The sequence below is a fragment of the Amphibalanus amphitrite genome, unplaced genomic scaffold, assembly GCF_019059575.1.
Source record: "Amphibalanus amphitrite isolate SeventyFive unplaced genomic scaffold, NRLGWU_Aamphi_draft 000202F_arrow, whole genome shotgun sequence".
NCBI lineage: Eukaryota > Metazoa > Arthropoda > Thecostraca > Balanomorpha > Balanidae > Amphibalanus > Amphibalanus amphitrite.
The window spans coordinates 598745-615301 of NW_024881697.1; the positions used below are offsets into that span (position 1 = coordinate 598745).

At 53.5% G+C, this 16557-nt stretch overlaps 1 protein-coding gene across 3 annotated transcripts in view; it reads right to left on the minus strand.

The window, feature by feature from the left end:
• Positions 1 to 6483: 6483 nt before the first annotated feature.
• The window catches only part of LOC122384907, a 100047-nt gene continuing 89973 nt past the window's right edge, over positions 6484 to 16557 (minus strand). For all 3 annotated transcript variants that reach the window (XM_043372716.1, XM_043372718.1, XM_043372719.1), the window contains 4 exons: positions 13550 to 13684; positions 12868 to 13060; positions 12297 to 12442; positions 6484 to 12004 (listed from right to left, as the gene is read on the minus strand). In XM_043372716.1, the coding sequence (XP_043228651.1) occupies positions 11928 to 12004; positions 12297 to 12442; positions 12868 to 13060; positions 13550 to 13684 (551 nt within the window). In that variant the 3' untranslated portion in view covers positions 6484 to 11927. The remainder of the gene's footprint in view (positions 12005 to 12296; positions 12443 to 12867; positions 13061 to 13549; positions 13685 to 16557) is intronic.

Here is a 16557-nt window from a genome sequence, read left to right on the forward strand (position 1 = left end):
CTGCAATGGAAATTCCACAGGAGGGCCGTGTGGTGGCAGTCGCCGGCACTGCACTGGAAATTCCACAGGAGGGCCGTGTGGTGGCAGTCGCCGGCACTGCAATGGAAATTCCACAGGAGCCGTGTGGTGGCAGTCGCCGGCACTGCACTAGCAATTCCACAGGAGGGCCGTGTGGTGGCAGTGACCGGGACTTTTTAGAATAAGTGTCTGATTGTTTGTGAGCTCGTGGTTTTTCTGTGCATTTGATTTAAGGTGACCAATTGATTTTGTGTGTGCCGTTGATGGACAGGAGAGGGCAAGTGGTTGAATGAGAGAGCTGGTAGTTTCGTGGCATCTGTGGTCCGTGACAAAATTGGTGAGCCTGGCCAAGCGCATTTATTCATGCCGGGCGCTGCACGTAAAAAAGATTCTTAAATGATTGGGGAAGGCACGTGGACATTATGCGTGCTGATTAGGAGCGTTTAAGAGAATGGCTTAGGATTGCTTGGCTGGTTGTGTGCGTGTTTGTGTTAAAATTTCAGTGGTTGATTCTTGAGAATCAGGGGAAGGTGTAGTGTGAGAGTTGGGTTTTGGAGGCTGTCGCCTCGGCGGCGCCGCGGGGAGCGTCGGCCGGCCGCCGTCTGCCCCGTCCCCTCCGGTGTGGACGGAGGGCACATCTGGTGTCGGAGCGGTCCCGGCGGCCGTTCGTCCCAGTTTCGGGGCCATGCCGGCGCGTCGGACGGCACGGAGGGGAGTCGGGTCGTAGCCATGTGACTGCACGATGGTGTGTAAGGTCGATCGACGAATACAAGGTGCATTGGAGAAGACACCCAGTTGACCACGTGACCTCGAGCGACCCTGCACAGCGGAATGGGGAGAGGAGAAGGACAGGGTTGGGGGCTCAGGGGCCGTCGCAGAAACGGACACTCACATACATATAGGGTAGGGACAGTCGGCAGGGACAGTCCCACCGGTCCCACTCATGGGGTAGGGACAGTCGGCAGGGACAGTCCCACCGTTCCCACTCATGGGGTAGGGACAGTCGGCAGAGACAGTCCTACCGGTCCCACTCATGGGGTAGGGACAGTCGGCAGAGACAGTCCCACCGGTCCCACTCATGGGGTAGGGACAGTCGGCAGAGACAGTCCCACCGGTCCCACTAATGGGGTGGGGACAGTCGGCAGAGACAGTCCCACCGGTCCCACTAATGGGGTAGGGACAGTCGGCAGAGACAGTCCCACCGGTCCCACTCATGGGGTAGGGACAGTCGGCAGAGACAGTCCCACCAGTCCCACTAATGGGGTGGGGACAGTCGGCAGAGACAGCCCCACCGGTCCCACTCCTGGGGTAGGGACAGTCGTCAGAGACAGTCCCACCGGTCCCACTCATGGGGTAGGGACAGTCGGTAGAGACAGTCCCACCGGTCCCACTCATGGGGTAGGGACAGTCGGCAGAGACAGTCCCACCGGTCCCACTCATGGGGTAGGGACAGTGGGCAGAGACAGTCCCACCGGTCCCACTTATGGGATGGGACAGTCGTCAGAGACAGTCCCACCGGTGCCGCCCTCAGAGGCCGGTGGACGACTCCCATCACCAGTCCCCGGTGGGTGATGGGACCGGTGGGCGACTCCCACCACCAGTCCCCGGTGGGTGATGGGACCGGTGGGCGACTCCCACCACGAGTCCCCGGTGGGTGATGGGACCGGTGGGCGACTCCCATCACCAGTCCCCGGTGGGTGATGGGACCGGTGGGCGACTCCCACCACCAGTCCCCGGTGGGTGATGGGACCGGTGGGCGACTCCCACCACCAGTCCCCGGTGGGTGATGGGACCGGTGGGCGACTCCCACCACCAGTCCCCGGTGGGTGATGGGACCGGTGGGCGACTCCCACCACGAGTCCCCGGTGGGTAATGGGACCGGTGGGCGACTCCCACCACGAGTCCCCGGTGGGTGATGGGACCGGTGGACGACTCCCATCACCAGTCCCCGGTGGGTGATGGGACCGGTGGCGACTCCCACCACGAGTCCCCGGTGGGTGATGGGACCGGTGGGCGACTCCCACCACCAGTCCCCGGTGGGTGATGGGACCGGTGGCGACTCCCACCACCAGTCCCCGGTGGGTGATGGGACCGGTGGGCGACTCCCACCACGAGTCCCCGGTGGGTGATGGGACCGGTGGGCGACTCCCACCACGAGTCCCCGGTGGGTGATGGGACCGGTGGGCGACTCCCACCACGAGTCCCCGGTGGGTGATGGGACCGGTGGGCGACTCCCACCACCAGTCCCCGGTGGGTGATGGGATCGGTGGGCGACTCCCACCACCAGTCCCCGGTGGGTGATGGGACCGGTTGGCGACTCCCACCACGAGTCCCCGATGGGTGATGGGACCGGTGGGCGACTCCCACCACCAGTCCCCGGTGGGTGATGGGACCGGTGGGCGGCTCCCACCACGAGTCCCCGGTGGGTGATGGGACCGGTGGGTGACTCCCACCACCAGTCCCCGGTGGGTGATGGGACCGGTGGGCGACTCCCACCACCAGTCCCCGGTGGGTGATGGGACCGGTGGGTGACTCCCACCACCAGTCCCCGGTGGGTGATGGGACCGGTGGGCGGCTCCCACCACGAGTCCCCGGTGGGTGATGGGACCGGTGGGCGACTCCCATCACCAGTCCCCGTTGGATTATGGGACCGGTGGGCGACTCCCATCACCAGTCCCCGGTGGGCGATGGGACCGGTGGCGACTCCCACCACGAGTCCCCGGTGGGTGATGGGACCGGTGGGCGACTCCCACCACCAGTCCCCGGTGGGTGATGGGACCGGTGGGCGACTCTCACCACCAGTCCCCGGTGGGTGATGGGACCGGTGGGCGACTCCCACCACGAGTCCCCGGTGGGTGATGGGACCGGTGGGCGACTCCCATCACCAGTCCCCGGTGGGTGATGGGACCGGTGGCGACTCCCACCACGAGTCCCCGGTGGGTGATGGGACCGGTGGGCGACTCCCACCACCAGTCCCCGGTGGGTGATGGGACCGTCGGTGACCCGCCGGGCCGACGGTTGTTCCCGCTGTCCTCTGCTACCGCCGGCCGACAGCCAGCCGGCAGCTCTCTTGTGGCGGCCGTCGGCGCCGCTCAGTGACCCACGGGGCCGGCGCTGAGGTGCCGCGGCGCGCCGCCCCCCGAGCTACCCAGTGGCGGTCCGTGGACACGCGGCTGGTGACGCACCGCCCCGCCGCGCCCCACCTGGGCCGTGACCTGGCCGGCGGCGGCGGTGGCGGCGGCGGCGGCGCGCCGGACGGTCACCAGTAGCCCGCGCCCCGCTGGGCTATTCAGCCATACGCGCCCTGCTGGGGGGGGGGGGCAGATTCTGCCCCCCTGTCTAACTTCCGAACCGATGGTCGTAGAAAGACGGGGAAAACGGCAATCGAAAGCTCTCAACAAGGCGGATCTTAAGAGCCCAAATTTTTCTGCTTAAGTAGGTCAGAGGTCAGGTCAAGGTCAGGTCAAGGGTACAAAATGCAAGTTTCTACAGTATCGGCCTTGCACCGTAGTTGCCGAAGAATGGACTGAGACTGATTGCCCAAAACGTGTTCTTAGACTACCAAGACAATATTCGTTGCACACAATGTCATTCAAAGGTCAAGGTCAAGGTCAGGTCAGGTCAGGTCAGGTCACCAAAAACAAAATATAGAAAAGGGCATGTGCGACACGTGTTTTATGGGTCATTTTACTCATGGAATTCAATAGGCACACTCAATAAGTGATATGGACCACCTCTGGATGAATTTCAGGCCGAGGTCAGGTCAAGGTCAGGTCAAGTGAGGTCAAATTTTGAAGTTGGCTGTTAAGGCCTAAAAAGGTGTCTATCCGATGCAGTTTTTCACGGCGAATCGAATGGTGCTATTTGTATTTCCGTACGAGGTCTAGAACTTCCAAAAAAAATCATTTTTCAAAATTTTTGTGTGTCGTGACGTCATAAAATTTTGAATAACTCCCACATTTTTGAACCGATTCTTCTAAAAATTGGTATGTAGGTGCACATAGACCACTTCTTTGACATTTATTCCGGTTTTTTCGATAAACTCAAAATTTTGGATTTTATAAATATTTTCCCAAAAAAGTCATTTTTTTGGAAAAATTTTGGCCAAAATCCAAAATTTTCAAAAAACCGAGATAACCATTTGATAGACAAAGTAGAATCACGTATAACCTTTTTTGTTACGTCTTGATTCCTTTAAAAATGAAGAAGTTAGCGGCGTTTGAAATTTTGCCGTTTTTTAGGCAAAAATGGCGAACATGACGTCACTAAAACGTCAATTTCTCAAAAATTTTCCGACGGATTTCGCTCAAATTTTCAGGGAACGTGTCAAATTGATGTATGATAAGGTACTGAACGTTTGACGTCGCTGGCGTAACGCGTTTAGAAGTTATTGGCGAAAAACGGGAGGGGGGGCAGATTCTGCCCCCCCCAGCGGGGCGCGGGGTAGAGCTCCGACAGAGTCTCGGACCGACCGGACCGTGCAGCGAGCAGCGAGCCGGGCAGCCGCGCCGAGGGGCGGGCCGGGCGGCCGAGCCGGTCCGCACCTCTGACCAGTCGGAGGGGCGGGCGGTACGTCCGGTCCGCACCTCTGACCAGTCGGAGGGGCGGGCGGTACGTCCGGTCCGCACCTCTGACCAGTCGGAGGGGCGGGCGGTACGTCCGGTCCGCACCTCTGACCAGTCGGAGGGGCGGGCGGTACGTCCGGTCCGCACCTCTGACCAGTCGGAGGGGCGGGCGGTACGTCCGGTCCGCACCTCTGCCCAGTCGGAGGGGCGGGCGGTACGTCCGGTCCGCACCTCTGACCAGTCGGAGGGGCGGGCGGTACGTCCGGTCCGCACCTCTGCCCAGTCGGAGGGGCGGGCGGTACGTCCGGTCCGCACCTCTGCCCAGTCGGAGGGGCGGGCGGTACGTCCGGTCCGCACCTCTGCCCAGTCGGAGGGGCGGGCGGTACGTCCGGTCCGCACCTCTGCCCAGTCGGAGGGGCGGGCGGTACGTCCGGTCCGCACCTCTGACCAGTCGGAGGGGCGGGCGGTACGTCCGGTCCGCACCTCTGACCAGTCGGAGGGGCGGGCGGTACGTCCGGTCCGCACCTCTGCCCAGTCGGAGGGGCGGGCCGTACGTCCGGTCCGCACCTCTGCCCAGTCGGAGGGGCGGGCGGTACGTCCGGTCCGCACCTCTGCCCAGTCGGAGGGGCGGGCGGTACGTCCGGTCCGCACCTCTGTCCAGTCGGAGGGGCGGGCGGTACGTCCGGTCCGCACCTCTGACCAGTCGGAGGGCCGGGCGGTACGTCCGGTCCGCACCTCTGTCCAGTCGGAGGGGCGGGCGGTACGTCCGGTCCGCACCTCTGACCAGTCGGAGGGGCGGGCGGTACGTCCGGTCCGCACCTCTGTCCAGTCGGAGGGGCGGGCGGTACGTCCGGTCCGCACCTCTGACCAGTCGGAGGGGCGGGCGGTACGTCCGGTCCGCACCTCTGCCCAGTCGGAGGGGCGGGCGGTACGTCCGGTCCGCACCTCTGCCCAGTCGGAGGGGCGGGCGGTACGTCCGGTCCGCACCTCTGCCCAGTCGGAGGGGCGGGCGGTACGTCCGGTCCGCACCTCTGCCCAGTCGCCACTGCAGTGTCCGTGTATGGCCCCAGAACACGCCACGGGTGTCTCTCGAGCCGTGTGTGTCTCCGAGTCGGTAGTGTGTCCAGCCGGTGTTGGACAAGTGCCGCTGGCCGACCGTGGCGGCTGGAATGGAGGGCCGGGCACGGGCCGGCCGGCTCATCCGCCGGCGGTGGGAGGCCCGGTGTCAGCTGTGGGTCACAGACCAGCACCGAGCACTGCAGTTGTGAGGGGGACGGGTGCAGGCCATACAACACACACACAACTGCAACAGGGAACTACTTACATGACACCAGTCAGAGTGGCCAAAACACATGTGCAATGTGCACTGGAATCTCAGAAAAAGGTGTATTTGTGGTCTGATCCCACGTAGTGATCCTGATATCGGATCCGATGGGATCCTAGATCCAGCCAAATGGCTCGCTACGGCAGCTGATTTACCCGAGGCGGCTCTCAGACCTGATCCCAAATGACGGCGGGTAAAACAGTGTGTCGTATACAGGTTATCGTCCGCCCGGCACCGGGGAAGGCGGTGAAATACGGCGAGTGGCGATCCAGCCAGTCAGTGTGTGGCCGCCGGTTAACGGTGAACTCCCACGCTGGGCCCGTATTATAGATATATACGACACCTGTTGATGATGTGCACGGAACAGAAGGACCAGGCCTCGACGGCCGACGGTGTGCTCTGGAGCCGGGACCGCAGCTCGGCAGGTCACAGCAGCGGCGGCACAGCGGCGCAGAAACACCCCCCCCCCCCCACTCTGGTGGAGCCAAACTGTACTCAGGTCATCAGGACATTAGCACAACTGATGACTGATGAGGTAAGCTCCGAAGGTAACTGCTTTCCAGGACAAAGACTGGACATGTGTAAAATGTATTAGTCAAAGCGCAGCCGATTATCAGTAGCATGGCCAAGTGATCACTAAAATCTAAAAAGCCGTTCCGGAGTCGGAGTCAAGGCAGCTTGATCGACACGGACTCCGACTCCGACTCCCAATCGGTCGGTAGCCCAATTACCCCCCTGTACGAAGCAGAGGACACACAACATGGCGGCGCGCACCCGGGCCGTGACGGCGTGCTTCCGTGAACCGAGTCGGACAGACGCGAGGACACTCGCTATGACCGGTGCCGTAAGAGCTCTACACAATTCAGTAGCATCCAGCTGACTATATCCGACCGTTGGATAGCCGGCTATATCATACCCAGGGTTACATTATCCACAATACCCGACCGGTAATTACCCACTACATCGCATCACTTCATCCAATTACCCACAATACTCGCCCGGTAACTAATTGCCCCAGGCTACATATATTACAGCTGAAGCGTCTCCTGACGAACCAATCAGCTGACTAACCAATCAGCTGACTGACCAATCAGCTGACGGATCAACCAGCTGACTGACCAATGGTCAGCTGACTGACCGGTCACATGCCCCGGGCCGGGTGACGGCCGCCGGCCGGGACCGGAGCGGGCGGGCGCGGCGCGGCCGGCCGCCGTCTGAACTCAGTCGGCGACACACCAGGGAAATAAGCTAAAATTTAAGCGCTCTATTTATTGCTTCCGCTACTTCACCGTCTCCCATAGGGTCCTGTGTTGAGCTGGTGTCGAGGCTCTAAAAATGACGCCGATTTTTGCACCCTTCTCACGAAAACCGCTCGGACCGCCTGGAAACTAATTGTTCCGCTCTAAAAATTTCATGATCGACGGTAAAATGAACGAGGAAAAGATTGGTCCTGAAATAATTCTGAACTCCCTGTAGAACATCTCGAAACATGGCTGCAAACTAGGAGCATGTCAAAATCGACAAAACAATACAAATAAACTTACCGGGATTTTTTTATTTTCCATGCATCTGTGTATAAAATCAGTCGCTTTTTCGGAAAGATCATCTTCTGTTTAATAAATAATTCCACAATTGCAATCGAGAAAAAAAAAACATTTCTGCTGTGACAGCAGTTTTGGCATTGTGCCAGTTGTGTGGCGTGCGCGGTGCCGCGTGGTCGTCGGGACGGAGTTGTGAGTATTTTCGGTGTTTTAAATGGTTGATGGCCATTTGAACCAGCTTTATATTATTTCCTACCAAATTTTGCATCAAATTATTGCTTTGAAAGACCATTGAAACCCCATATCTCTTCATGAAACACAATCATATTCATCGTCGACGAAAATGGCGCGGAACTCCATGTGCGTTTCGATCGAAATAAATCGTAAATTAAATAATATTCGATGATAAGTATCATATTCTAGTGACACATTTTCATAAAATAAGGCATAAACTTTGCAAGGAAGTCAACATTGGATAATTGGATGCTTATTTTGCTCACATATCCTTGTAGTAGTCAAATGGCTCAATTGTTAGATAAATGTAAATAAGTGTTTTGGCTTGATGTTTGCTGTGAAACCACCCAGCCACTTACTGGTTGAGTGGTTTTCTGATAATTACCTGATAATCATTTCTCCTTTTCCTTAAAAGAAACAAATTCTTTTCAAAGTAACTCATTTTTAGGAAAGGCGGCTTGCTCATTGACATTTCATGTTCTTGTTTTGTTATTGCTGGCAGTATTTTGATACAGTAATGCAATATGATTTTTTTTGCAATAATAAAACCTAAGACAAACTTCAATCAAACACCCAACAGAAAGACTGTGAGTCCTTGTGACGTGAAGTAGAATATTCTATGAATGTGTTTTATAGAATATGCCAAATTTTAAATTAATTTATGATTTGATGCTGATAGCTGAGCATGTAAATTATGCCACAATATAATTTCATTTTTTGGTTTTAAAATAGCCGGCAGTATTTTACTTCAACAAATGTAATATACATGGAATACATGTTGTTATGTAATGTTAAAAGTTTAATAACAGCCAACAGAAGGGGCTGTTTCAGCAGATAATGTTTGTACCTTATGCATTACCTTTCTTTTCTGCAGGACCATGCTTCCGCTGGGTGGTCGACATTTGCCTCCTGAAGAAGTTGAGCAACATGAAGACCATCAGATGAGGTGTCTGCAGTTCATGTGGAACTCTGCAGACTACAAGTGTTATGCCAACCACAACCAAAGTGCTGTGATCATGGAGGCATGAACCTCATGACAACACTTCAGATTTGCAGTTGTACCAAAGTGTGATTCAAACCACCTGTGGCATCTCACTCAATGCGTGAACAGTGTGATCATTGTGCAGTGTTCAGCTGCAACTAAGACATTTATTAGTGACTTGTTTTGCAATTAGCCACCAAAAGCATTTTTGGGCTGGCTGCTGTAATTTGTTGTGTACTGCGCAATAGTGGTAGTGTTTTGTCACTTGTCAAGTTGTCAGTTGTGCATGTTGCATGTTTCTCTCCCCTCAGCCCTCATTATCAGTTAAGTGGTGAATTGGCATCACTCAGTCTCCCCAGATCTCCATTGACTGTCTGTCAACCACCTAACTTGAGATGGTATTTGCTAATAGTGTCAGAAAAGAAGTGTTTGTAGACATTTTTAGGAATATGAGCTCTGTTTCATGCGTGTTCCAGTGATCATTTTGTCACATGTCCCATAGTGCAATAAATGGAAACTGTTGTTCCCTTTTGAAGGTACTCGCGGATGCGGAAAGCGTTGGCCTAATTATTAAACGCACCCTCCTATCAGCGACGCACGAAATCGACAAATATCATCCTTTTTAGAACAGGAGGAAACTGGAAACGAAAACTTGTGAACATAGCTGTACCTACAGTGCATAAGGAATTGAAATTCTGGGAGTTTTTGAAATTCGGAGAAACTCAAGTTGTCGACAGGTATGCCCCCTTGTACGTCAAAGACCGCCTAAAAAACAAACGTCTACAAAAGAAGGCAGTACCTATTCGTATGTTCGTTGTAACTGCAGCAGCCTAGCAACATGCATTGCGGTCCGATGGCGAATTACACTCGTGCTCAAAAACATAGGGCCTTGTCAAAAACTATGCCGGCAGTTCTGCCAATGCACTTAGGTCGTAGGTGAGTAGAGGAAGGGTTATGTCAAATGTCAACATCATAGAAATGGCTTTATCTATTGAGCTGTGCCTATTGTACATAATTCAACCAGTCTATGCATTTCGTTTCTTGCAATCTACTCATGCTTTCACTCCAGCTTCAGAGTAACCATCCCATATTGTACGTCTTAAGATGTTGATTTCTATGGCGGTTTGCAATTGCTAGCCACGTCTTATCTCAGTTTGGTGGCCCCGCATCGGTCCACTCGGCTGCTCTAAAATTGACTTACGGAGGAGGATCGTGGCTTTTATTTTAGCTTCTCCGCTGACTTCGGGGAGCGCCGTCGCCGAGGTAGGAGCAATAATTAGCTTATGTTTGGGACTACTTTCCACGCTCAATTAACATTTTAATGTTATTTCAATTAAAGGGACACTCCCACCTTAACATTAGTTTTGAGTTGAGATAGCCAAATTGGTGGCCATGGCCTGCAAATACCGGTTTGGGCACTCACAACATCGAAAAATGCTTTAATTCGAAGATATGGAATTTCAAACTTGCAGTTTTCGGATTCTAAGGGGCTAATGCATTGGAATGCCCCCTTAGAATTTGTGACGTCAGCGGAGATCTAACGATTTTTAAATCTTAGACTAAAACCATCGTTAACACGTGGTAGTATATGCTGCTTTGCGCGCAACGTCTGCCGCACTTTAAGGCTGCCAAATTATTGCTTCCAAATAAAGTCGCTAGTAACAGGGGAGATCCCAAAAAGTAAACAAAAGTAAAAGCCTAATATCTTGAAAACCAGTGAATATTTTTCGGTGAAATTTGGTAGATATTCGTTTTCGCTCTTTCTGAACCAAGGGACATCACTTTCATGCCAATTCATTAACTTTTTTGAAGGTGGGAGGGTCCCTTTAATTCATGTTAATCTTTGACGCATTCTCTTTCTATTGATACCGTCCACCGGTCTGAGAAGTACTGCCTTGCTGCGTAAGGGCCGATAAAAGATCACGCTTTTAGGGGTATCTCTTCAACATGGGGCAGGAGCAACAAATAGAGCGCTCTAATTTTAGCTTATTTCCCTGGTATGTCACCAACTGAACTGGCACCGCGTGCAGGCCCATGTCGTCCCCTATCTCCGTGTGTGTCCACTAACACGAATGACGTCACGCATGTGGGCGGAGCTATGGGCGGAGCCTAACGCACGCGGCAGTCCAAGCCGCCATATTTGAATTTATATTTTAATAGAATCTTGCCGATATTTTGGGTGAAGTCAATTTATATGGATAGCTTGGTGACAGTTTAGCTATACGAATAATAATTATTTATGGATGTGCGTATATTCAGCTTGGAATTGCAATTAAAGTTCCGCACCGCATAGATTCGAACTCGGGACCTTTGGAATACTGCGCGGGCACGCTAACCACTACACTACCGCGACCGCGCGGCGGCCGGCGGCAGGGAGGCTGCGGAGACATGGGGGGACATTTTACGCTTTTGTGAAAAAAGCAAAAGATTTAGCGAAAAACACGTAATAGATAACTTGCAGAAAATTGTCTGCTCTTTCAGATAAGATGCTTAGGTTTGATATATCTTGTGCAGACTTCATTCTACAGTGCTTCGAAAATCGCTCATTTACATGGGGATTGAACGGGGCTTCGAGACTTGACTCCAAATGACGTCACGAGCTGACGTCACGAAAAGGTAGAATCGCCGGACGACCCTACCTGGTATATAGGGCCTTGCGCGTGTATACTGCCAGCTCGGACGGCAGCTAGCCAGTAGTCGAGTAGAGCTGTCCGTGTGGGACGTGTCACAACACGCTCAGCACGGCGCTCAGCACCGCCGAGCCGAGGTGCAGCCAGACCCGGGGGGGACGGTCACGTGACCGAGCCGTCCGACTCCACCGGGGGACGGTCACGTGACCGAGGCCGGCCGTGCCGCCGGGACCAGGCGCGGTGAACCGAGTCGGACGGTCAGAGACGTGTGTTCTACATACAGAATAGCGTAATGCCACGATCGGTAGTCCCTCCAGCACACCACTTTTCACTGTCCAATTACCCACAATACCCGCCCGGTAATAACCCACTGCATCACATCTCCCGTCCAATTACCCACAATACCAGCCGGGTAATTACCCACTACATCACATCCGTGTGCTTCTACGACATTTACACTACTACTACTACAACTACATGACTACACTAGAGCGGACACCGGGGCCGTGTGCCGGCTGACCGGCGCCGCTCTCAGTGCCGGCTGGTGCAGCACACACGGCAGCAGTCAGCTGGCGGCCCCGGCCGACTGGCTCGGCCTCTCTGCAGTCAGCTCATCACTGCACGGTCGGTAGTTCAGCTCATCCAATCCTCCCACTCCCACACTCCGACCCCATCGCCTCTCTGGCTCTTCAGCTGATCGTACAGCTGCCCTGTGGACAGAGCAGAGACACGTCTGAGGTGGACACGTCACACACAGACAGACACACAGACAGCGGTACAGCCATGTCCACACACCGCCGGCCAGTGACGTCACACACAGGACAGACGGCTGACGTGACGTCACCGTCGGCCGTGGTGGCCGTGACGCGTCACGTCACCGTCCGTGACGCGGCCTGCGGCGGTGGTCGAGTGTGTGTGTCTGAGAGGCCGGTGGCGCCGTGCAGCGTCTGTTGTGAGGGACTGACTGGTCAGAGGCGCGGCGCGCGGCGCCCTCTCACCTACCGGGGACATGGAGAACGATGGTACGGGGCCAGCCATCACTCTCCCGGCCCAGGTCCGTCTCCTTCAGGGCGGTCAGCACGGCCCGGCCGGTGTCTGCCGTGCAGTGAAGGTACAGCTGGCACAGCTTCCGACACGACTTCACCAGTCTGTAACAGAGCAGAGCAGCAGAGCCGTCACACACAAACACAGCGGCACCAGCCGGCCGGACGTACGAATCAGTGTCAGTGTCAGTATTTCAGTGTCTGTGTGTTGGTGTCAGTGACAATGCGTCAGTGTCAATGTGCTAGTGTCAGTGTGTCAGTGTCAGTGTGTTAGTGTCAGTGTGTCTATGTCAGTGTGTTAGTGTCAGTGTCAGCGTGTCAGTGTCAGTGTCAGTGTGTCAGTGTCAGTGTGTCAGTGTCAGTGTGTTAGTGTCAGTGTGTCAGTGCCAGTGTGTCAGTGTCATTGTGTCAGTGTCATTGTGTCAGTGTCAGTGTGTCATTGTCAGTGTGTCAGTGTCAGTGTGTCAGTGTCAGTGTGTCAGTGTGTCAGTGTCTGACAGGATACCCCTCTCCAGTGTCTGCTGACTGACCTGCTGACCGCTGCTGCTGTGAAGGCCGTCTCTGCCGGCCGCTGGCGGTCCCCCAGTCTTAGGACCCCCAGCCCGGGGCAGCCGCTGAGACTGTCCAGCACGGTGTCAGGGACGCCGCCGGACAGGGTGAGCCAGTGCAGCCCAGGGCACCTGGTGAGGGGCTCCAGGCTGCCGGCCGTGAGATCAGGACAGTCTGGAAAACACACAGACACACATACAGACAGGATCAGCGGACTGCACTGCAATACATGTCGATATATGGAAAAAACGAAACAGCTATGAATTCGCATGGTTTTATGGACACCGTAAGCCATGATATAACAGTGGTACTATATGATATGCCATATAAACATGAATGAATGTGATAACATGAATGAATGAACATGATAACATGAATGTTCATGTTATCTATGGATATGCAATCAGTTCAGCCAATGCATTGAAGTGCATTGAACATTGCATTACAATCGCAATATGTAGTTCAACTAACTATGAGGGAATATGTCACTGATTGAACAGTCCTCCTCCATTTTGGAGCTCAATTGGCTTCATTGTTTCACAAAGCGCATTGGCTATGTATCACACCTGTCTCCATAAGGTCCGACACCGGCACACCGTTACTCGATGTCCGCCATTCACTGAGCTCGTATATCAGCAGCCTGTCCGAGCTGCCGCTGCTCACCGTATATCTCCAGGATGTATACCGTCCGTCCCAGGTCAGCCAGGTGACTGATGGTGTCGGCAGCCACCCCCTGGAGGGACACTGACAGACCATCCCTGTACCATCCCGGCCAGCTCGGATCCGTCACCTCCGGCCCTGTCGGACAGAGCTGTGTCAGCTGACTGCAGTCGGACAGAGCTGCCGCCCGCTCCCCGCTGCACCACTGACACCAGAATGTCAGACACTGACACAGCCAGCACAGACACAGCGAGAGGCTTGAGAGCGATATTTAGCACCACCTATCATATGCAAATGTGTGAATATTAACAACATGAGTAACTGCGACATTCCCTCAGCTCAGCACATGCGTTATAAACAGTAAAGGTATAAGGGTAAAATCAAATGGGCAGTTTAACGAATTACACTACTCGAAGCAGTTGCAAGGTAAAATTAGCCCTCATCTATATGATTGTTAACCCGCGAGTTGCTGGGGGGGGGGGGGGCGTTAAACGCTCCCACTTGTTTCGCCGGGACATAGCATAAAAACGGCGCGCCGCAGGCGCGCCAAATTTTGGGTACCTGTAGGGAAGTGATTGAAGATTATTGTGAAAAAGTTTAAAAAAATCGGTCGGAAATTTTTGAGATATGGAGGTTTTAGTGATGTCATAATTTCTGAGTTTTCGACCAAAAACGGCACATGTTCAAAAAATCATATAAAATCACAGAATAGACATACAGACATACCGTAAACCTTATTAGACTGCCAATGCCATGAGCAATCAAAAGGCTATCTTCGATTATTGATAACAGTTCCGAATTTTACAAAATCTTGAACTGAATCTCGGCAATTTCTCGTGACTACTTCACGACCATGATACATGCATTTCTTGAATTGAACTTTTTGAGCCAAACACGTACACATATGATAAAATAAATGTCACCATCGTGTTCTACGCCCCGAAGTACCCATAAAACATGTGTCACAGGCTGCGAATATCAGTTTTGATTTTCGGGGATATGTGCCTACCCGGTTGACCTGACCTTCACCCTGACCTATGCTTGACTGACCCCTACATGGAGCTGACACTCTTGTAGGCCTTATTTGATGGATTGTGCACCGTTTTGACAGAGTTTATAACGAGAGGCGCCCATTGCGAAGTCCCGAAGTCCATGCTACTGAAAGCCCGATTTCAGGTGTTTGACCTGACCTTGACCCGACCTGTGACCTCAAAATTTAACTTTAAAGTACTCATCTGAAGCGTCTCGTCGCGTTCTTCCGTTTGCCGCCTCGTGCGTTTCGCTGTGCCTTTTGGTTCTCGAGTTATCGGCTGGGGGCGTTTAACGCCCCCCCCCCCAGCAAACGGTGGGTGGCGAAATACCCCAGCAACTGCCGGGTTAATATACCTATTAGGCGAAAGTGGGGTAAGACGGTCAGGGTAGGTAAGACGGGCACCCCTTCTGCAGACCAAACCAATAGCGCTACGAGCGAGAAAAATTAGCCCACGCCCTGGTGGGGTCTGTTTAAAACGCGACCTGGTGGGAGGGGCTATTTTTTGCCCCCCCCCCTCGTATCTCCGAAACTACTGGACGGATCGGCAAAATTAACCCGGCCGGGCCCGGGGGGTAATCCCAACCACCGCAGCCCGGGGGGGGGCGTTTTTCGCCCCCCCCTGTCTAACTCCGTAAATAAGGGAGCTACGGAAACAAAAGCGATACCAAACGAAAGGTCCTTACGAGACGATTCTGAAGCACCTAAAATTTTTGACCTCAGGTCAATTTTCAAGGTCAGAGGTCAAGGTCAAAGGCAAAAACCGGCACATGTGTAGTGATCTCAAAGTAAGCCTTCTAGAAGACGGCATCAAACCGGCAAAATTGGGTGTCAAACGAAAGAAGAGAATCTGAGTATTCTGAAAATGTGCTCAAAGTGAAAGGTCAAGGTCAAGGTCACGCTAAAAATTGACCTCAAACTTGGCACTTTTTCGCACATCTTGCGTGCTAACTTCCAAGATGTTTTGAAATGTTTTGAGGCTTATCAGTTCCCTATTTGTGGTTCATCTTACGATACAAGGCTGCTCAGAGGTCAAGGTCACTGAAGAGTATCCCTGCTAGAGGCTATTTCACTAATTCAAGTTAGTAATAATAAATAAGACAATTTTGCCATCCGGAGGCTCTAAATGAAGGCTTAGAGGAAAATACATGCCAGATTAGTGATCAGCGGGTACAAATCCATCATAAACGACCTTTCATGTGTCAAGGTCAACCAGAGGTCATTCGAGGTCACATGAGGTCAACATAAAACTTGACCTTTCCGAACAAAATATATATCATTCGACGCGGCTTGACAAGGCGAATGCGATGGTACCACTCTAGCTCTACGCCGTAGCTCTAGGACCACTTTTGTCGAAGTTATTTGCGAAAAACTAAAACCACATTTCGGGGTCGTTGACCTGACCTCTGACCTCAGGTCACCAAAACTATTTTTCTATTTTTCTCTGGGTCAAACGCTACACAACCGTGCTCGTAAGTTGTCTTTATCTCTAAAACTCTATTTTTAGCAGCTATTTGAAGTTTGCGTCTGTGACGCCGAAGTTTGCCGTGCAGGGGTATAGAAAAATGGGCCTTGTGACGTCATCAAGGGGGCTAGGTCCAAATTTTTTACTTCAGAAGATGTCAACATTATGGGAGAAAAAGTACTGAAAGTTTCGCTTTCCTATCCCTAAGCGTTCGGGAGCTATCGCAAATATTCGCCAGGGGGGGGGGGGCGAAAAACGCCCCCCCCCGGGCCCGCGAGGGTTAAAAACGGCGTTCGAAAGGCCTGTCAAATTTGTCGAGGGAAAATAAATTTCATTGACCTCGGGGTCACTGATGACGTCAGAGGTAAGGTCAAAGATGAAATCACCGTTCACGGGTCTTCTAGGGAATGCGCTATAACACCGAGGAAAACGCATTTTGTCGAGAATCACCGATAGGGCGTCCTTTGCGTAGTACACATAATGCTATTAGAGGTCACTGACCAAACCAGGTCAGGT